The 21,951-nt window shown below is 40.5% G+C and overlaps 1 protein-coding gene across 3 annotated transcripts in view; it reads right to left on the bottom strand.

Annotated features, from left to right (window-relative positions):
• The window catches only part of ATRN (attractin), a 162,824-nt gene that overhangs the window by 88,668 nt on the left and 52,205 nt on the right, over positions 1–21,951 (bottom strand). For all 3 annotated transcript variants that reach the window (XR_008466845.1, XM_054204306.1, XM_054204307.1), the window contains exons 5-15: positions 20,176–20,381; positions 18,143–18,311; positions 16,660–16,750; positions 14,723–14,966; positions 13,033–13,216; positions 10,848–11,002; positions 5,738–5,822; positions 3,875–4,095; positions 2,589–2,710; positions 1,941–2,079; positions 330–511 (exon numbers count right to left, since the gene is read on the bottom strand). Coding sequence is in view for 2 of the 3 variants with exons in the window: in XM_054204306.1 (XP_054060281.1) it covers positions 330–511; positions 1,941–2,079; positions 2,589–2,710; positions 3,875–4,095; positions 5,738–5,822; positions 10,848–11,002; positions 13,033–13,216; positions 14,723–14,966; positions 16,660–16,750; positions 18,143–18,311; positions 20,176–20,381 (1,798 nt within the window). In the remaining variant the exon portion in view is untranslated. The remainder of the gene's footprint in view (positions 1–329; positions 512–1,940; positions 2,080–2,588; positions 2,711–3,874; positions 4,096–5,737; positions 5,823–10,847; positions 11,003–13,032; positions 13,217–14,722; positions 14,967–16,659; positions 16,751–18,142; positions 18,312–20,175; positions 20,382–21,951) is intronic.

The following is a 21,951-nucleotide window of genomic DNA, read 5'->3' as shown; positions in this document are numbered from 1 at the left end:
AAGGGACCTTTATTTATAAAATATTGTGTACAAGTCACAAGAGGACTCCTGCTGCAGTCATGTATCCCACAAGAGAAACGTGCGTGTGATTTCATTATAGAAAGCGATACCTTTGAGGCACCGTGTATGTTTGTATTTATCTTTCCCATTTACATTCCCTACAATTTCACTTCAAAAGCACCCATAGGGTATGTTGAATTTCAAAAGAAAAATCAGTCCTTTTCAGTTAAGAGGCATGTCTATTCTTTACAGAGCACACAATACCACAGCAAGGACTTTTCCACAGTCAAAGCTTAATTACTCAAGGGACATAAAAGAGAAGCACTCACCGAAGACTGCATCTTCTGCAGCTCTTTTAGAACAAATTCTACCTTTTTCTGGGTTGTGAGGGAAGCCAGCAAAGCACCGTTGGATCTGCAGGACAGTTTGGCATGATCATAGTTCTCCTTCGCATTTGTAATTTTCAAGCAGGAGTTGCCAACCAAATGCCAGTTTGTTCCACAGATATTTTCTAGTGGGGGGGGGGGGGGGGAAGAAAGTAAAACCAGAGATGCCAGTGACCTTCACAATGTTTGAAGTAGTGAAAGAGCTCTTCCACCAAAATAAAACCTTCAACCCCATCCCAAACCAGCATGACTTATCTGCATGCTCAGAAGTATCTATGCATAAAAATACCGAAGGAAAAGAAAAGCTGTTTAGGGGAGCTGAAGTGCAATGCTACCATTTAGTTATCTGCAGTAGGTAGTCAAAGAACTTATTGCAGCATCGAATAGTAAAATCACTGTAGAAGAAAGAGTAAAGGAAAGCAAATGAGTATCTTGCTGATGGCTTAAAGCCACTTATTCAACTGCAGTTGTTAGAATAGCTTTCGACAGAAGAGGGTTGTTGGGCTAATCCCGTCCACAGCACCAAACTTCCAGGATTAATCCCTGTTTCATCTTGAGCACGGCCATGCCCAGTAGGGAAAAACTCCCTGTAGGAATTATTTCCCCCACTCATAACTACCCTTACAAAAAAACCCAATGAACATTTTCAGTGTGAATTTCTGTAGAGCTGATGTCTAGCTCCAATGTCTTGGTTTAAATTTATCTGAGACTGAAAAGCTCTCAAGTGTCAGTTTTTCAAATGGGCTTTTTACACATATGATCAAGTCGCACTCTTTTCTACAACAAATTAAACAGACCAAGCTCTTCGTCTCATTAAAAGAAGTTTTTCTTGCTCTCATTGCTCTTCTCCAAAGCCTTTTCATTTTTTTCACTCTTCCAGACTAGCAAATGCCAGACCTGGACATGTCCAGGTATCAGAGTAACTAGGGGAAGGTTTTCCATGCCCATTTAAAGCTTCTGTCTGTGTTGGTTTTTTCCCCCCTTTCTCTGTATTTTATTAACTGCAAATGTCAGTCACCGAAGATGCTATATTTTTCTCCCAGTCACTTGGAAAAAAACGCACGTTACTACAGGGGGACTAATCATCAACTCCTATGAGCTCCCACTGGAAACATTCTAATAAGAGAATTTTCCTTACACACTTTATGTGTTATTTGCCTAATTCGTTCAGTGTGTGCCATTACGCTTTTGCACAATTCTAGTTCCTAAAATTAAATAGCATGCATTATTAAATCTAATACCTTCCAGAAGCCTATCATATCAACAGTACTGCTTTTATCAAATGCAAAGAGAGAGATGAAATACAGCCTAATAATTACACAAATGATCACACTACTCTTCAGACAATTGGGACTGAAAAATACTCCGTCAGACTTTCTGAAATTACTAGAAATAAAGTTTCATACCAAAGCTGGTACGATTAAACAACATTATTTACTCCAGCTTAGCACTAAAAGATCGTAGACAATGGGGTTAAAAAAAAAAAAAAGCAGCAACTTTTGGACCGGGTGAATTTGGGTTTTTTTTTTCCTTAGAAATACAACCAATACCTACCTGGTAAAGCAATGCACTCCTGATTCCTGGGTTCCCACTGACAGTTTTGATCCATGGCACAGCTTTTACAACTTGTCTTTTTGTTACAGTAATAGGCAGGGTTATCCTTAGGACAATTGTCATATAAAGTAATAGGAACCTAAAATAAATAGCACAGATGAGGCTTTTTCCCATCCAACCAATGTCGGTTTACAACAGCCATAATGACTACCTCACTAAACTTCACAGTTCAGACCTACAAAGCAACCTATATATTCAAAAGCTGTGACACCGGACATAGACTCTACTGTGTATGCAAGATATTCCCCCAGGCCACCATCTGACACATTTTCCTTACTAGAGCTTTTACAAAAGGGTTAGGGTTTTTTTTTCTAGGGAAGGCTCAAACCCAAATGGCTATGTGCCTTACTGAATAATCACACCCCCTCTTCCCCTGCCCTGCGCCATCCTCCTAACTTAAGTGGAGAGTCCCACAAAAAGCCCTTGGACCAACTTGAAAAAAAATTCAAGCATCTCAATGGCTCAGAGCTACACAAGCCCTGGAAATAACAAAACAACAGGGGTAGTAACACCGACAGATGAAGGCATCTGAACATTTGATATTTCAAAGGCTAAATTTAAACTACAGAAGTATGAGAGAGACTTTACCTGTTCCTCTGTGCAGTTGTTATGCATTGAGATACACTGGTCAGTGCACCATTGACAGTTGTTTGTATTTGCTGTACAGCTATAGCAGTCTGTAATCTGATCACATTTTTCATTGTCTACAACTATTAAAGAAAAAAACCTGCATGACCAAAAACAGGCATTTCCTGACAGAGCTCTAAGAACTTGATTATATATAGCAAAAGATATAACCAAACAGTAGGGCCTGTAGATCTTTCCGTTATCAACTACTTAGTAAATCAGATACTTTTATGCGATTGAACTGATAGAAAATTGCATTCGTTTGCAGCATCAATCATTTTTAGTGCCCAAGGATCCGTAAAATACACCACCAGAAAACGCACCAGGACACGGAAGCGCATGAACTAAGACTAGGCATGCATGTTCAGGCAATGCCCATGCAAATGATGCCACAGGACATTTCACAAGGACAGTGAAAATCTCCCACCGCAGGCCCATTTTGCTGTAAGCCTGACCTTCAATTACATGGAGCATTTTCATGCAAAGCTTGAACTTTCCACTTCATCTTTCCAATTGCTTATCGCCTGTGTTTTGTGAAAATTTATTGTACATTGAGAGCCCATCAAAGCAGTGTCCCTTTACATCAATTTCTTTTAAATAATTAAAGGCTGCCATCTATTACAGAATCAAGGTTCGTATAATTCAATTCAGAGCAACAAATGCATCAGGATAAAGCATTGAGAAGTTCTTTAAAAATTATCGTAGGGAAGAAAACAGGAATCAGACCTTAAAACAAGTGTTCTTTTTGTATGTCCCTATCCGTGTAATACTGTAGAAGGAGAAATAAAGTAACTTTTCTTAAAATGCTCTTCCTGCTGTCTCTTGAAGAGCACAGGAATAACACCACAGGACCCAGATCCCCCTTCCCATGCCCCGTGGTGCTCATCAGATAATTGCTGGCTCTCACAAGGTCAGTTCTTGGAGCAAACATCTAGAGAGCAACAGTCCAGGCCTGATTTCTAACTGATGATGTCTGTTTGGGATAGGAAAGTAAGAACAAGCAAAACGGGCAGGAAAAAAAATTTCATGAGCAAGCAGCTTCAGGAGGAAGGAGAGGTGGAAACATCTCCAAGCCACTGCAGCCACTTGGTCAGAGGAAGGTCTCTCAAGGCACGTATGGAAGCAGAACTACAGCACCACATCTTAAACTTGATCTGATAATGGCATACAACACAAGACAGAATTTGGAAAAGAAAGAGACCCTACACACCTTTTAGAAAAGGAAATGGAAAGAACGTGGCACATACCTGGCTTGGGTGGACAGTCTTCAAAGACCTTTTGCCGCTGCGCTACCGTTGCCATTTCCCAGGGGACGCAGTGAGGAAGGGTGGCAGCCCACACGCATCTGACACCAGGACCTGCTCGCACGCAGGCTGTTTCGTTGTCAAAAGCTTCACATCTCTGGGGTGTGTACTTCAGTATGTCACTCAGGAGGAGGCTGTTGAAGCCTCCAAATACATACATGGTGCTAGACAAAATGTAAGTAAAGATATAAATATCTGTGCCTATGTTTATAGACCACACAGTGCTGCAAGTCAAGGCGATTCAAGGCGTGAGCAAGGTGTTTTATTATGTTCCAGCATGTATAAATCCAAATAAATAGCTCCTGGCTAAGGAAGGCACTAAAGAAAAGGTCTGTCAACTTCCACTGTTTCAGAGAAGCCAGAGAATCTCAACAGATGGGTGCTGAGACAGAGTCAAACCACTCTGAAGTCATGGGCCAACCCTCCCCCTCAGCCAAAACTCAGGTGACACCTGACCAACATGACTATACATAAAACGCTGCAGAAATGTGGGATCCTCCTGTAAAGAACAGTGGCGAAAGAAAGAGGAAGGATAGAAAAAAAATCAGGGAGACAGTATCACACTATTAAACCAGCGTTCAGAAACTGTGACAAAACAATTCAGTGTTGTCACATCTTGCTACACCGCTGCGACAAAACCACAGTTATTTTCATGGCTTTTAGCAACCGAGCAAAGAGTTATTGTGTTAACTAAAAAAAAAAAAAAAACAAAAAAAAACCAAAAAAAACCCAAAAAAAACCCAAAACTAAATAATATTTTTTTGAAGGGGTGTGGTGGGGTGTTTTTTTAAACCTTCCTTAGTATCACAACTGCTTCAGACAAAACACCAAATTTCATCAGGTACACAAAAATGTCACCCAAAACCCTCTGTGCCTCCATGTTTGTAAATGTACATTTAAAGAGACAATGAAGAGTCTATGGAACCAAATAAAAATTTTGGTTGAATAGTAAGTATTTTAATATAATTTTCATCGTATTTTAGGAAAGAACTAAAGCATGGGCTTAATTGCCCTTCATGGGAGCAAATGCACAGCTGGTATTCAGTACACACTGAAACAAACACATAGTGAGCGAGATTTCAGAGACAAAAAAAGGTATCTAGAAGCACCACTTCCTTTTAGAGGCAGTGACAGCTATCCGCCTGGCTTAAACTGAGCTTTAAATAGTGTTACTGATTTACAGAAAGTATCCTCAAAGGATAAAGGAACCAGAATGAATGACTCCTAAGAAATACCATTTCTCAAACCCGGTTCTGCAGACTCAAATACAGTAACAGATGTTCACCTGAAAGCACGGATATTATTACAGTGATGTAATGCTTAACAGCAGAAATCTCACCTATGATTTCACCCAAATACTGTGCATCACGTGAACGTTAAATAAGGATAAGCCACACAGAATAAGCTATGGAAACTGAAACGTGGACAAATTTAGAAGCCATAAGGGAAAGTAGAATTGGCAGATAAGAGTTGTCAGTGCAGCTAAATAAGAAATAGAAATATGGAATAAATAAAAATACAAAATTATGAAATAAATAAGAAAAAATATACATAAATAAGAAAAAGGAATAGAAATATTAAGAACATGAAATTTTTGAAAGAACTGAGATGAGACAGTTTAGTCCAGTGAAGAAGAAGGGCTGATAGGGACAGGTGGATGCTGAAGACATTACAAGAGTCTGAGAACTTTGAGAGGTCTGCAACAGAGCCTCAACTTTCTGGTCTCAGTGTTACTGATCTACACATAGATCAGATTTATTGAGGTATGAAAAATGCCAACACCCCCCAGCTTGTTTGTAACCTTACCTGTTGTACAGCACAGCAGAATGTCCAAACCTGTTCACATCATGATGGAGACCCGGGCGAGGAAGAACAGACCACCGATCGCAAGCTAGGATTAAGGAAAGCTCATTTCAGAAAAGTTCCTTAGTGCAATTAACAATTCAACTTAAGCAGCACATTTCTTCCTGAAAGATACCAAAGTACTTTAATAACGATAGAGAGACCATTCCATCCACCATCAAAACGCAAATCTTGAGTGAAACAGGACAATTTACGAAAGCGCTGAGTTATCTTCGTTCGTGAGATTTAAGACTTAGTCTACACCCCACCTGCCATGGTACGACAAAAAAGGAGAAGAAGGATGTAATGGCTCTGCTCCACCACCTAAACTGTTCATGAAAAAGGAAAGTTGCAGAGCATTGTGTTGAAGGGGTTATTAGCTTTTTGGCAATGACGGGTAATTGAACAGCTTGAGTTGCTTTTTCTCCTTTACTAGTGGAATTTTTCACTGCATAACAAGTTCAGTTTTTATCTGTTTATATGTGAGTTATTTGTGGTTTTGCCCCAAACCAGTATCACTGAGAACAGACTTTTTTTTTTTTATTCCATTGCAATCATGTTCCTAGAGGGTAGATATCCATGTTTTTAAAAATATTTTTCACTCATCATAGCTTAAGGATTTGTGGTTGTTTTTCTCTATTTTTAATAAATGTGAGATTATGCCATCTTTTTCTATTAGCATAACATTTATAAGTTCTGCTTCGTTTTTTACTCGGTTTCTCAGGTAATTTCTTCCTTTAGGCAGCATGAAGAAAAATAACCTAAGAAACATATAACCCACTGAGCAATCAAAGGAACAAAAGCAGGAAAAGTCAGTCCAATTCATATCACTTAAACTTCGCAAAGTGAATGGGATCACCTTGGGGGCTAACAACCCAAAGGCAGTTGTATGCAATTTATGCAATTAAGACAGAAAAGGTAATCTGCTGTGAAGATCTGCAGAGCACTCAAATACTCGCAGATTCTTTAATACAAGATAAAACTGTTATGCCATGGACTGAACCTCTGAAAAACAAAAAAAAAAAATAAAAAAAAGAAGTCCCAAACTAGTACATAGATAAACTGACAGGGCAAAGAAAAACAACCTTATTAACTTTTTACCAAATTTAATTGGAGAATTGTTGGGTAAAACAACTGATCCAAACCTCTGCTCCAGCAGAAACTTTTGTTCAAGAGTGCTGACAAATAAAAAGATATAGGACCCAGTTGGTTGGATTTAATACTTCGATAAATTGTGATTTTAAAGTTTATTTTTGAACGTCATTTGCTCGATTTTCAAAGAATTTAACCTAGCCCAGCATCACTCCTGAGACAAGCATGCATGGTTCCCATTTTTAACACGAGACTTCAGCAAAATTGGACAGCAATTTGCAATTTTTTATCCATCAAGTTGTGAATTATGTGAGGCCAAGAAACATATTTTTCTAGATTAATAGAAGGCCTGGAATGTTTTGCTTTCTAAGCTTCTTTCTCATATTTAATTGAAGATCAAATATCAGAAAACACGAATAATTATGAAACTACAAAGAATCCTCTCCTTCCTGACATAAAAGTTAAGCCAAGCCTAAAGCTTACGATGCACGGGATTTATTAAATATACTATTTGAAAAGAACACATATACTATGAAAACACCCAGCCTTTTTCTATGTTTGTCATCAGAACTGAATTTTTGATGGGGTAAATAGAAGAGTTTTAATTTCTTTCCTGTGGGGAGAAAAGACCATTATACGAGTACAGCCTTTACATGAATATTTCATGCTGAGTTTAAAAAAAAAACAAAACACAAACGTAAAGTTATAACTTATTTAGATATTAAAAAGAATGGTTACTTAAACCCACAGTAACTGCATTTTGACACAATCTGCCTGTGAAGTTTCTATTCTTGTTTCAGACACTTCCCATACGCGAGAGACATGACCTTTTGGAAAGCAAAACCCTCCCCTCTGCACTCATGGGCAAGAACATGTAGCGATGGAAGGGCTGCAACTCACATGTGGCTCCTTTGCTGCAATGAATTGTTGAGAGGAGGTGGTAAAGGATTCAAGTGAGGCATTTGTCCACCCAGAGACTAAACTGCTGCAGAGTAGGAAACTCTTCTACAAAGGCCAGAGAGACCAATTTTGGGGATAGGAAGTGCTAACTAGTCACTGAAGTGTGCAGAATACAGGAAAAATCCTGTGAGACTGCTCTACCCAAGTGCTCACTCAACCTGAATGTCAACACAATCTGAAAGCTTGTCCTGAAAAGCAACAAGAAATGCACATGCACACAGACAGCTTGGCTGTTATCCTGAAACCTTCCAAAACTGGGCATTAGCTGGACAGTTTGGGCTGAATAAGCCCCACCTGGTCAAGTGGAGGATAAAAGGATAAGAAGCATTAATGCATTCTCAGATCTACCTAATCTGCTAAACCTCCAGGGAATCCCAGCACACATCTCAATGACATCTGTTTGCATCCTACACCAAAAAAAAAAAAAAAAAGAAGATAATATGTCCTCACAACATGGAATGCATGTGGTCTCATTACTTAGAAATTTGAGAAGAGAAAAAAGAAAAAATTGACTCTGCACTCTCCCCCTCTGCTCTGCACTGGTGAGGCCACAACTGGAACACTGTGTCCAGTTTTGGGCTCCCCAGTTCAAGAGGGACAGGGAACTGCTGGAGTGAGCCCAGCGAAGGGCAACTAAGATGACTGAGGGACTGGAGCATCTCCCTTATGAGGAAAGGCTGAAAGAGCTGGGACTCTCTAGCCTGGAGAAGAGAAGGCTGAGGGGAGACCTTATTAATATTTACAAGTATCTAAAGGGTGGGTTTAAGGAGGATGGAGCCAGACTTTTTTCAGTGGTTCCCAGTAACAGGACGAGGGGTAACGGGCACAAGCTGGAACATAGGAAGTTCCAATCAAATATGAGAAAAAACTTCTTTATGGTGAGGGTGACAGAGCAGTGGAACAGGCTGCCCAGGGAGGTTGTGGAGTCCCCTTCTCTGGAGTTTTTCAAGACCTGCCTGGATGCAGTCCTGAGTAATGTGCTCTAGGCAATCCTGCTTTAGCAGGGGAGTTGGGCTAGATGATCTCTAGAGGTCCCTTCCAACTCTGAAATTCCGTGATTTTGAGTTACTGCAGAAATAAGTTGTAATGGCAAAGGTTAAAGAGAAGGCTTCACTTTTCTCCAGTCTTCCAACCACCACTATTATCACTAAGATATCACCTTCATCAACAAGATGTTAAAAATGAGCAGATTAGCCATATACTCCCCACTTCTATAATACGCTAAGATCACCAATTACTAAGCCCTTCCTCTGAAGGCACTCAGTATTAATTGACCTTGCTGCCTGATTTTCTCCTGGGTAGCTTGAGCCGTGGGAGCATCAAGGGATAGATAACAAACACACAAGCATGTTTGTATTAAAGATGTGACTGCCATATCCATCTACGGTGGCATGGCCACAACGGTCTTTGATATTTACAGCGCTTCCCCACAGCACACAGGCTTGTTCCAGTGGAGACCAACATCAACACGATCAATATAATTACTGCAGAAATCATGCATGAAGAACCACCAAGTCGGTGTTTCTGCTGCGACACTAACAATCAGTATTCCTGGTACTGCCCCTGGTCCTATGGGATAAGGTAAATCATGCAAAGAAAGGTGCCCTGCAATGAAAAGAAAAGGAAAAATGGTCTTTATTTTCTGAAAACAAACTGTTCTTTCCAGCCTGAGAGTCTCTGCCCTAAGGAATGAGGGTACCCAAAAACACTAGAACACCTCCCCATCCCTGTCAAGTGAAGTGTAATCAATGCAAGCTCTAATTCTCAGTGTAAAACTGGTACGGGCTGGGCAACTTCATGTAACAGGAACCTGCCTGTTAACTAAACTGAATCAAAATGCACATAATTATTGGCATATTTTTTTCAAATTAATGCAACTTGCATTTTACACCTAATAGTTTAACGGGTCAGGGAAGATAGCAAAACGTAGCAAGAAAAATCAATCACTATTGCTATAAAAGTTTTTAAAAATTACTCTGCCCATGACTGCTGAAATACCTCATTTCAATTCTTCAAGGAAAAACTCAGAATAAAGCTAGCTAGGAGCACACAAATTCCACGGGGATATGATTTGAAATCACAGGAAGCAGAAGGGAATGATCCCTGTAACAGACAGCAAAATGGCACAAGGATGCCAAACCCTGCTGTTGAATGTAATCCATTCGCTTGCATATTCCTTTCAAAACCAGGAGTGATATCTCAGTGGACAGTCACTCCAAGAAATCAGGTTTACATGATTATTTCAGGGAATCAATCATGAGAGCCTACGTTTAAGGAATTCTTAGAGCAGAAGGCAGAATGTGATATGAGTACAGAATGGTGTTTTTCTCCAGCATGAATTATCCGGATGTGCATGCACCTTCTTTTATATAATTTCATCTCTTTTTCTTTTCTTCGAAAATGCATTATCCCGGACTCCAGATTCACAAATAAATGCTGCCCTCTTCTGGCTATTCAAGCTCATCAAAACCCAATCCTTCCAAATAAAATCTAATCGTTTGGCTTTATTGCTAAACAGTGCTTATGGGGATATTTATGCTTATAAAGCGTACATATAAATAAACTGATATTATAAACAGCACAGCCAAACAAGTCAGCCAGCCTGCAGTTAAAACAAGAGCGTGCAACGTACAAGTTGAGCTTCAGCAGTGTCCAGTGCTTGTAACAGCCTGCATTTTTGATAAATCATAGATTAACACACACTCAAAATAACAGGATAGCTTTATGGCTGAGATGGTAGAACAATATGCTTTCTGTTCAAGAAATAATTTTGAACGCCCAAGGTTGTGTACAAACTGTTGACCAAATAACTGTTGCTGTATTTGCCTAGAAATCACTGCACCAGCTCATTTTCTTGGTAATGTGTAGCAAGCTAAACAAGCCTCTCCTGATTACACATTCTTCTGCAGTATGCTTAGTGGCATTTGGTATAATATACCCAGCATGTAAATTAGTCTTCTTGAAGACAACTCATTTTGAATATCCAAGAATTTTTTTTATTATTATTTCTGGAAGAACTTACCAATATCGTATGCCATAAAATCTGAAGAAAAGCACTTCGCGCCGTGGCTCATGGAGGTGTCATTGTGTGTGTTTCCTCCAAACACCAGCATGGTTCCACTCATTATCACAGCCGTGTGCAAATAGCGAAAAAATTTACTGTCTTTAAGAATCGTCCTTCAAGAAATAAAAATACACGTATTAACAAAACTGATTAGTAGTTGGCAAAGACAAAACAATACAGAAATAGAAGCTGAAGGAGGTTTCAGGGTGCAGGGAGGAGTGGGGGGGATAGTATTTAACTACTTTTACTAATGAGATGTTTAACAACTTTCTTTCCAGCCTGTTCACTTCCTCCTGTAATTTGATTTTCTCATCCTCCCATCTGCTTGTCAATTTATAGGAGAAATATACCTATTAAAGCCTCTTTCCAAAGCTACGGGTCTTAAAATTGTCAATTCCTTCCCTAAGGATTATCAAGTTTTCACACCAACTGGGCTTCTGAGCATAAACTCACTGATACAGACACCGCCTGGAAGGACTCCAATATTTTATAGTAACTCTAGTTTTATAGTAACCTAAAGATTTCTGTCCAACTGGGCATCATCTCTTGCTCAAAACTAACAAACCTATTTTAAGGAAATCTATGCAGCTGCCAATAACAGAGCCCCGCAGCTTAATACCAGCAAAACTCAATGCTTCATCTATGACTAAATCATGGGATGCATTAATCATACTTGCCACTGACCTCACCTTTAATCAGCATGATTAACAGCACTGCACACAAAGGCTCACCCTTTGTAGAATTTCCCTACTGTTTTGAGAAGGTGGGCTTGCAGGAAAACCCTGATGGGGCCAAATCTGCGCCACCGTTTGCAGGCTGTCACAGCAGCAGTTCTGCAGAACAGCAGCATCCCGAATGCAGCTTCCACCGAAGCCCAGACTTTCACAACGAAACATCCAGCAAACGGTACATCAGTGACACGGACCAGGGGCCTGTTCCTAAGGCACGAGCAGTGGTATCGCAGCACACAGGAGCTTTCTGAGCATTACTCTGCCCCTGCTAGGGGCACAACGTTCGACTGTGAAGCTGCCAGTCGAAACACCGGAGGGAACATGGGGAGAAACATACTTGCCGAGATAAAGATATGGGGAATGCTTTTTTGCCCTTTCAAGAAATCACAAGAGGGAGAGAGGGCCTAAATTATCAAAAACATAGAAAAAAGGGGTCAATGACACCAAAAAAAGTATCGATAAAGATGAGCAGACACTCCTACGCGCCTTGCTGCAAGGCGACTGCTCACCTGCTCTGACAGTCCTCCCGAGACTGACAAAATAAACGTGACGAAAGGAAGTCGGTGCTGCAGCAGGAAGAATATTGTCACATTTGTGACATTTGCTGCCTATTCAGCCAGATTTGCCTGCTCCACGGCTGAAGCGGAGGATCAAATGAACCAAGAAAGGAAGCATGGTTATGACTGCATGTACAACGGAGCAGGAAGGAAGGTTTTTGGAAATTGGTCACAAGTTAGTTCATTCATCAGCATAGACTCATAAACAGTTGTTCCACAAACACAACCTATTTTAAATTCTCAAAAAAGGCGACATGGTGACTCAAATTTACATGTGTTAATTCAAAAGATAGCATCCTTTTTGTCAGGAGCCTTTAAAAACAATTTTAAGAAAACACAAAATTGAGGAAAATTTATTTCACCTCTACAGCTCAGAGTTGTGAAGTTTTGCTACAGCATTTAAATAAAACTCACCTTTGGGCAGAAACAATCACAGAAGATTTCAGCTTAAGAAATGAACATTTCAAGCAGTTACGGAGCCAGAAGAAAATGGGGTTATAATAGAAATTCTTTCGTGGTCTTAACTGCAGAATGAATTATTACTCACTTGACTCCAGTAACTGCACTCATATGCACAGTCTGTACTGCTGGCAAGAAAATCCCATCAAATATTTTTCTTTTCAGCTTCAATACAACAATAGATTAAAATGGATTTCTTGGCTCGTTCACAGTCTTGATTATATGTGATTATATGATTCTCTATTCAAAGGGACATAAAAATAACAGATGCAAGAGGACGCTATCTATCCCGAATGCAGGTAAATGTGTACTAATGTACCCTTATCAAATATCCCATCCCCTTGTCCACTACAAATAAAAATGATGGGGTGGTATACAGAAAGAAGAACTACTTACCACATATGGGAATCAACTTCATACTTGTACAAGTCATCTGCTAGCCTGTATTTGTTGGCACTGAATGCTTTGTAACCTCCATGGATATAAACTGATCTTGTACTTGGATCATAAACGCTACTGTGACCATACCCTCCTTGAACCAAAGCTCCGCTCGTCTGTACAATGTTCCATGTATTTGCATCTGAGAAATGAAAAATGTGAGTGACAGAACATAGTTAATTTATCTCCATTAATAACTTATCAACAAATCTGGTGGTGAAACAAATTGCGTTTCCCTTGACCCAGGTCTAGACACTGTCTCTACCACTTCATATCCAAAAATATTCTCCTTCAAGGAGTTTGTTGTCAAGAAGTATTGTCAAGTATTTTTAATTAGATCAGAAACATCTCTTCTACAGTCATTTATTACATTTTGCAGACAAGCTAAGTAAATGAGCGATAAAAAGTACAGAAATAATACATTGCATTTCAATGACATGAAAATGCCAGCACCGTGGCTTGATTTGGAATGACACCCAAGAGCACTTTTTTATATATATATATATACAGACAGACATCACTGAAGCCAAGTATGACTGTGAAGAACACTGCAGTTAAAAACTAATATGTGATTAATGGTCCTATATCTCACTCACTAAGATAACATTGGTTTGAAGCACTCTAGACATAATATAATGGCAACTCAAACAAAAATGCTAAATTACACACCAAACATCTGTAGCAAGTACAGAATGAAACCCTACACAAGCTTCCTAACCCCAGGGCAGATCAGGAACACGAAAGGCAAAGGAACTGAACAGCCTGCAAGATCACACGTAGGAGAAACAGAACAGTAGAAGATCAAAACACTGCCCCACACATCCTGGTTTTCTCTAGCTTTCGCCTAGACGAAGAAAGCTCACTCATGTGGACGCCAGTGAACCAGAGTAGGGTCCAGTAGATCCTCTGGATCAGGATGACTGAAGGACAAGGATAACAGGTCAAAAAGTGCAGACAGGGCCACTACTTCTGACAATAAGCAGCACGTTCACATTGAGAAGTTCCTGTGCTTAACTATGTTCTCTACCTGGTCAGCGGAGCAAGGGACATGCCTCCAGAGAACCATCTCAGAGCAGCTAAGCTAAACAGAGGTTCGGTTCATCTGGAGAGCCTCCTACACTTCTCCACTGATGATAGTGGGAATGTCTGGATCTTAAAGTCAGAGTTTGGACTATTCCCAGAGATATGGGGCAAATGGAAGTGCAGAAAGTCATTCCCTGTTCCCCTAAGCATTCACTAACCACCACTACTGGGAACAGGGCTATCAGGTTATGCAGATACTTGGTCTGAATTGTTACAGCTATCCTTGTATTCGCAGGATACAAAAAATAATTTCAAAAATGCTTGCTTTGTCAGAGGGAGAGAAGAAAATTAATTTAAATTGTCCCACAGTTATCCCTTTTTGTCCCTCAATTACAGCTTTTTTGTCTTTGGGACCTAATAAGCTGTATAAAGCTGGAGGCACGTGGCTGCCTGCTCGCTGTTTGTGCTATACAAACACTGGAAGTTAGACTGAATGTCACGTAAATACAAATAGAAGGAGAAGAACATATCTGTCATTGTTTTCCTGTGTGAATATGGATCATTTAAATCAATTTTCAAACCAACTCTTAAAACTGAAGCAAATGGTAGGTAGGGCCTCACTCACACAGGTTGTATTCCTGGACATTGCTGATATACCCATAAAGAGGGCAGTGCCCAAAGATGACGAGCATGACTGTGCTGTTGTCTTTCAGGGTGACGATGTGTGCCGAGTGGCCAACAACTGCATACTGCTCCTTGGCTGTTGGTGTTGCTTGAGACCAGGTCTGGGTGGGAATGTGGAACACCCACAGCTGGCTGGTCACGTTCCCCGTTGCATCTATTTTTCCACCATACATGTATATATCATCCTGAAAGAAGTTAGATTTAAAATGAGTCCAGCGATTTTGGCACTTAGGAAACAGCTAATATTTAAGTAATGAAGTTATTGTGTTTTATCTTTTCTAAAGCTGAGTTTTTCCTCCTCTCTTAAGGAGAAACATATCTCCTTCACCAGTCACATTTGATATGAAAGCAACCATGACTGCCAGGGTTTGTACCCAAGTTCATAATACCTTCAACACACACGATTCACCCTACATCAGGGTACGGGTGTATGGGGCAGGACTGACCTTCAGATGACAGACATCAAAATTTAGGTGCCTTTACACTAGCTGAGTGTCTAAGCATCCACTATAAAAGATAGTGGAGCTTGGAGAACAATTCAACTGTTGAAAAGCAGGGAAGGTGAGCCTACTTTTGAGTGAGCTGACTTGCTTCTCCGGATTTCACTAGCTGTACTGACTAGGTCTGTTTTCACTATAAATGGAGCTCAGAGGCTTCCAAAGGCACACAAAATTAGGCACCTGAAGTCAGATGATTTAATAAGCAAGCTCAATCACTCCCATAGCTTGCAAACGCAAACAGCAGAAGATAGCTGGTAAGAAAGGCACTTACGATGGAAACTCCTCTGTGTCTGTACAATAAAACTTTGTCTTCCAATTTAAAGCACTGACACAAAACAAAAAGAGGACCCTCTGCAAGGACAGGAGCCAGGGCAATTAAGAGAGGGTTTTATTAATCATGCTGTAAGAGCTAAATTCCAAAACTCTATCCAGTTTCCTCTGTGGGTTTCTCCAGGAATCTCAGTGTCAGTCATGGACCCAAAGTGCGTAGTGGAGCCGTTTCCCTACTGACAGGACGGTAACCTTGGAAAGGGAAATTCTCTACTGTAGCTGGTGCTTGGGAAATTCCTCAGAACCACTGCCCATCACTGATAGTAAACCCACTTATCATACCCTACTTTTGAACAGTTATTTGCAGAATGTGCATCAAGCCCTCGCAGGTAGAAATCACCATCCTTCGCAGGTTCTTCAAGTGTTCTGTTTGTGAACGGCACTGTGTGGAGTTTTTCAAGCATTTATAATTATGCTTTATATAGGCTTACACTGTGATGAGCTAATTAACATTCCAAAACCAAAGGTCAGTAAAGGATTAGCTCATTTCCTTTTCAAAGATTTTGCCATTCTGCTCTCACATGGCCTGCACCCACGGCAAGTCATGCAGGTGAGAAATGAGGTAAAAAGCAGTCAAATCCACTTGTCATTTCAGACGAATAGATTCACAGGTCTACTGCAGAAGCAAAGCAGGTTCCAAAAAGTCCTCTGCTTTGCTGCTCTGGACAACAGAGCTCATGAAAATATTTATGTGGTTTACACAAAAGGCAAATGGGGAATCAGATGAAGTCCAGCAAACTCTAGCCATCAGGCATGTCTTGCAAGCACAGACAGGAGGAGGAAATAATGGACTTACTGACCTCAGTCAGCCTTAAAATCTCTGAGAAAAGGGCAAAGGAGGAACACACAAGCAAAGGCATTACAGACTTCCCAGGATACCAGTCCAAGGACTCCCTGCAGTACAAGTACACAGACTGAGATATCTATGGAGAAGTCTTTGAAGGAGAAATGCTTCTCCCAAAGCAAGACTGATCTGTGGAAAGGGGTGGGCCTAGGGGGAGAAAAGGGGGAAATCAGCTGGGAGATGAGTCTGCTGCACTGAACTTACCTTATGTAATGCCAGTGAATGACCGTATCTCATCTCTACAGAGTTCACCGTGTTGTTCAGGGGAAGCCACTCTTCAGAAATAAGATCATACCTGTAAAATAAAGATCGAATTAATTATCTGAGAAGTAGATAATAAAATTGAGAAAAATATTGCTCGTCCTTTCCAAGATTTGTGGGAAATTATTTTATTTGACAAATGTCCTACCAAGATTTGAGCATGCACAAAGCACTCAAAGACTACTTATGGATTAAAAAAAAAAAAAAAAAAAAATCCAGTCAAGCCTGCTCTGTTACTTAACGTCCACACATTGATTTGCTTTACCCTGAGGTTTTTTTTCCCCAAGGAAAACCAAGATATAACGCATCATATATTAAGCTATGACAATTTACACCACAGGATCCACCCAAAAGAGCAAAAAAAGTTTACACTAAGCTCAGATAAGTTCCAACTACTTGATTAAAAAAAAAAACTGCCAATGTTTAAAAGGCACTTTTTAATTATGTCTTTGTCTTTCAAGCATATTTTTTCTGTGAACTGGAAGCAAGATAAACCCTCTGCCCTGAAAATGGCCTGTGGCTTTTTAGATAAAAGAATGAACCATACTCGCCAGGCTTACAGCCTTATAAGATAAAATCACCTCTGAGAAAGTGTTCAGTGAAGCTACAGGGCATCTGTTGAAAAATCAGGCATGACTTTGAAAGAGTAAATTGTGGATGTAATCAGCAACTATTCTACAACTAAGTGTGCATTTTCAGCTCTTCTTTGACTTCCTCTAGAAGAATTATTACTCTGGATGTGAGTGCAGAACACACAGCTCTCACTTAGGCCCATGAAAGCAAAATACACAGAGGTATCCCTGGGAAAAAAAATCCAGCTTTTGCCTAGACCTGCCCAAATACTATCAAGCTCAAGAGGAAGCCTGAAGTTTTTTTTATGGGGGTTTTCCACAAGGTACACAATTACTATTTGGTATCTTAGTTATTGTTAAATCTCAACTAATTGCATAAATGTCATCATCCTAAATGCCATTCCCCGTTTGGTATCCCATCCACTGTGCATAAACATGCACAGTAATCAGTATGTATTAATTAAGGACTCAAACACTCTGAAGTCACACACATATAATATAAGGAAGGGCAAATAACACTGAAGCAAAACTACCCTCTTTGAATACGAGGCCAGATATAATTTAGAAGCTAGCTAAATATGCAGCAAATCATTAAATGCTGTCAGAAGCAGATGAATACAAAATTCACTGAACATCAGGAACCTTACGCTTGTTCTTTTCCAAAATTAGCACCCCTTAGCAGCATTTTCCCAGATCTCAAACATGAGTCTAAGTTTTTATTACTGCTGTTTTCCCCTGGAGATGGAGTGTAAGCCAAAGCACAACACATGTCAGATGACATTTTTCTAAAAAAAAAAAAAAATCTCAAATCCAAGTTTCTCTACTTAGACTTTATTATCTAGGTTTATACTCACGCTAAAACCTTCTGAGAGTCAGAATGATTGAAGACATAGCCTCCAACAATCCACATTTTATTGTCATGGATTATGGTTTTGTGAGATGCTCTAGGAAGCTTTGGAAGAGAGTATTCCTCCCGGGTCCAAAACGACTGGTTTGCAGGAACAGGAACTGAACAGCTGGGACCTGGGAAAATAAGGTTTAAAAATTAGGCTGATTTTTTCCGAAGTTTGTATTTCAGCTAGGTCAATATCCTGCACCACAGGTGACAAAAATGGTGCATGGACAGGTAACAGGTGAAAGTTGCAATCCTCATTTCTTTGCCTACACCAGCAATCTGTGATGGACCTGGTGTGCAATCTTAACCATAACCTCATACTTCAAATTTAAAATTGTTTTCAGAACTAAAAAGCAGTTCCAGACTAGATGAATCCGCCATGCAGCAAAGCAGACACTTCGCTCTGTTCTTCCCTGCTGTGGGCAGACTCCTTCCCACTACACACTAAATGCATGTCTTATAGCACTTACCTAGCTACCATGTGCCCACAGAAGCTCCAGCACAACCTGCAAAAGCTTCAGGAGACCTTCTTAGCAGTATGCTATAAAAACCCAAGGGTCTACAGTTATCTTTCCCTCTCTTCATTCGTCTCCTTCTCAGCAATACGTTTTTGTGAATTGTTCACTTCCCCCGCTTCCCCGCCCTGTATTTCTGCTTCTCTTAAACCAACTTTTTCACTGCCAGGCTTCCCTCCACAGTTCCCCATGTCATGGGAGAAGAGGAGCAGCAAGAAGGAAGTGAAGTAAAAAGCTGCATGCATGCTCTCCCTTCTCGATGACAACCATCCGCATGCACAGGGCTACTACAGACAACAGAATGTACAGAACCTGCTGAGACCTTGGAAAGGGCATAGGTTTATCAGGATAGCCTTTAGACAGTCATAGAAGTGAGTCACTGTGTACCGGAGTTATGGTCTTGACTACAAGAGACACCACCTGCTCGGTTCTTGCTGTGTTTGCAGTAATCTTAGTAAAGCAGATCGGAATCTGGTTTATCACCCTTGAAAAATTCCTGGTTTCTGAGGTAGAGTGACCATTTCCAGATGTAAAAAAGTTTCAGAATAGGACAGGGGAGAGCAGCTTGGATCTCATTCTGCTACCGTTTGGTTTGGGGCTTTCCTTTGTTCTCCCCCCCACCCCGCCTCCAGCGATAGATAGAATCATAGAATCCTTATACACTAACCTGCTACAGAAATGAAAGAACGGGAAAAAGAAGGGCAGGCTAAAAATTGAGCAAACATAAGCCCACCTTTGCTGTCAGTGCACAACCAGACTCCAGAAAAGCATCAGGAGGCACCGCACTGCATAAGGAGATGTGGCATTCCAGGCAAGTACAAGCCCTGAAGTATATCACCTGTGGCTGGTTTTATATCCGAGAGGCAGGTGCACCCTGTACCAAGGTTAGCACATTCTCCTTAGGATGCTCCTTTTGCTAACCTGGATTCTTTCCACAGTGCCTGACACACTGTCTGTTTTTGCAGCGTAGCTGAGTGGTGGTAGCAGGTGCTGCCAGTGCTGTGGCTGGCTGCATTTCATATGAGACTAATACTTGCATGTCAGTATATCTATGCAAAGCAAAAATGTATGTTTGGTCCAAACCGTTGCTAAGACAGACATGGTTGACCAGCACAGCTGCACATGAGAATAAGGCATTTTGTAGGTTCAAACAAGTTAACTACTGCCACTTGGCTTAACTTCATTTTAGGTGCACGCTAACGAGACTTAAAAGTTTTTTATCCAATGATTGCACAGAATAGGCTGGTAATGCTTTGTGTGGTAGCATAGTTGCTTTAAAAATAATTTTTTTTTACCAGTGACGTATGATCTTTTGATATGAAAAGGTAGATGGAAGCATCAGATGCTTTGTTCCTAGTCAAAATGCTAAAACTTGTCAAGCAGAACATTCTCAAATACTCCCAATTAAACTGCAAGAGCCATACATAAAAAAGGCAACCTCTTAGAAGAGCTTCTCCATATTAATCAGGAGACTTACCTTGCCAGCCTGCAGCGCACAAACATGCCTTGGTGTCATTAAAGTTGCAATGCCCTCTCTCGGGTGCCCCACAGTCATCTGTGCAGTAGGGAATATCACAAGCTTCTCCCTTCCAGTATTTGGCACATTCACATTCAAGAGTGTTGCTGCTGTTATTGAGCTTGCACTCACCTCGGCCGGAGCAATTATTGGGACACATATTGAAACTGCGAACATCAGGGAAAGGTTTGTCAGTAACGAAACAGATTCCCAAGCCGCACCTCTTATTAACAAATACGAGAGCGATGCTGATCAAGAGTTAATCCACCCGTTCAGCTGTTTGTTAACATACAAACCAACAAGAGCCACTCATTCAGAACGTGACGTGATGGACCTGTGGAGATTTTTTTCTCTATCATCTACAGAGCTGCCTCACTTAATGAGTTAAACTTACAACTCCTCCGAAAAATTATCAATATGATTTTTAGCTATTTGTAATGCAAATGAATTGCCTTGAAACGCCCAACAGTAAGTAAAGAATTTAATCAGCGCTTAAGGCTTTTGTGGTGTCTGTGCAATTTATACTTAAACTACTCACAATTACGTGCTATTCTGGGATCTGCTTACCAAAGGAACACACTTGAGATGAACCCCAAGCCAAAGATGCGCCTGTTTTGCATCATTTCTGATTTTATAATATCTGCAGTGTAGCTGAGGCAAAACCAGATACATCTTTGTTGAAGATCCAAATTCAGAAACCCTATTCTTTCCAAATTCCAGTTTTTACCAGTCTATTAACCAGTATAACTCACAGATGGGGATTACTACCCAATATTCTCAATGTCACGGGACAGGTGGAGTCACTGTCGCCAAGACCATAATTTCACAAGTATTTGTCGCATATGCAACCCTAGTAGTAACTATACAGGCTATTAAACTGAAAATAAATAAATACATGCTTTTATCTACTCTCTGAAAAAACATTAGGAAGAATCCTAATGACCAGAAGATGTAGAAGAAACCAAACAGAAAAAAGTACTTGACAATTGTTTGAAATGGTCAAGAAAGTGAAACGTTAAAGAAATATTAAAATATCTTAAAGGAACTTGAAAAAGGCAGGTTATTCTTTGAGAATCTCTTTGTTCTATTGCAATGGTGCAATACCGACAGCTGGCGGTAGATGGTGGCATGGCTTATGGTATCAGCCAGACTTTCAAAATGCTGGTCCTTCAGCTGCTGTGTTTCACATAACTTTGCAAAGACTCCTCATCGCCTTCTGGAGCTTTCAAGGGGTGCTGAATGTTCTGCATTTTTCAAAGAATCCATTGTATATTTAAGTGCTGAATAAGGATGAAGGCACCAAGACTAATATTCATAGAATCTTCATAGAATCATAAAATCTTCATGGTTGGAAAGGACCTTTGAGATCACCGAGTCCAACCATACACACACAAAACCCCCCCCTACAATCTCTGCCACTAGAGCATGCCCTGAAGTGCCACATCTAGACGTTTCTTAAACACCTCCAGGGATGGTGACTCAACCACCTCCCTGGGCAGGCTGTTCCAGTGCCTGACCACTCTTTCAGTAAAGTAATTCTTCCTAATCTCTAATCCAAACCTCCCCTGCCACAATTCCAGACCATTTCCTCTGGTCCTGTCATTATTCACCTGGGAGAAGAGGCCAACACCCACCTCTCTACCACCTCCTTTCAGGTAGTTGTAGAGGGCAATGAGGTCTCCCCTCAGCCTCCTCTTCTCCAAGCTAAACATGCCCAGCTCCCTCAGCCTCTCCTCA

This window comes from Rissa tridactyla, chromosome 5, assembly GCF_028500815.1.
Source record: "Rissa tridactyla isolate bRisTri1 chromosome 5, bRisTri1.patW.cur.20221130, whole genome shotgun sequence".
Taxonomy (NCBI): Eukaryota; Metazoa; Chordata; class Aves; order Charadriiformes; family Laridae; genus Rissa; species Rissa tridactyla.
The sequence above is the reverse complement of the archived record's forward strand: the minus strand, read 5'-3'. Positions and strand labels throughout refer to the sequence as shown.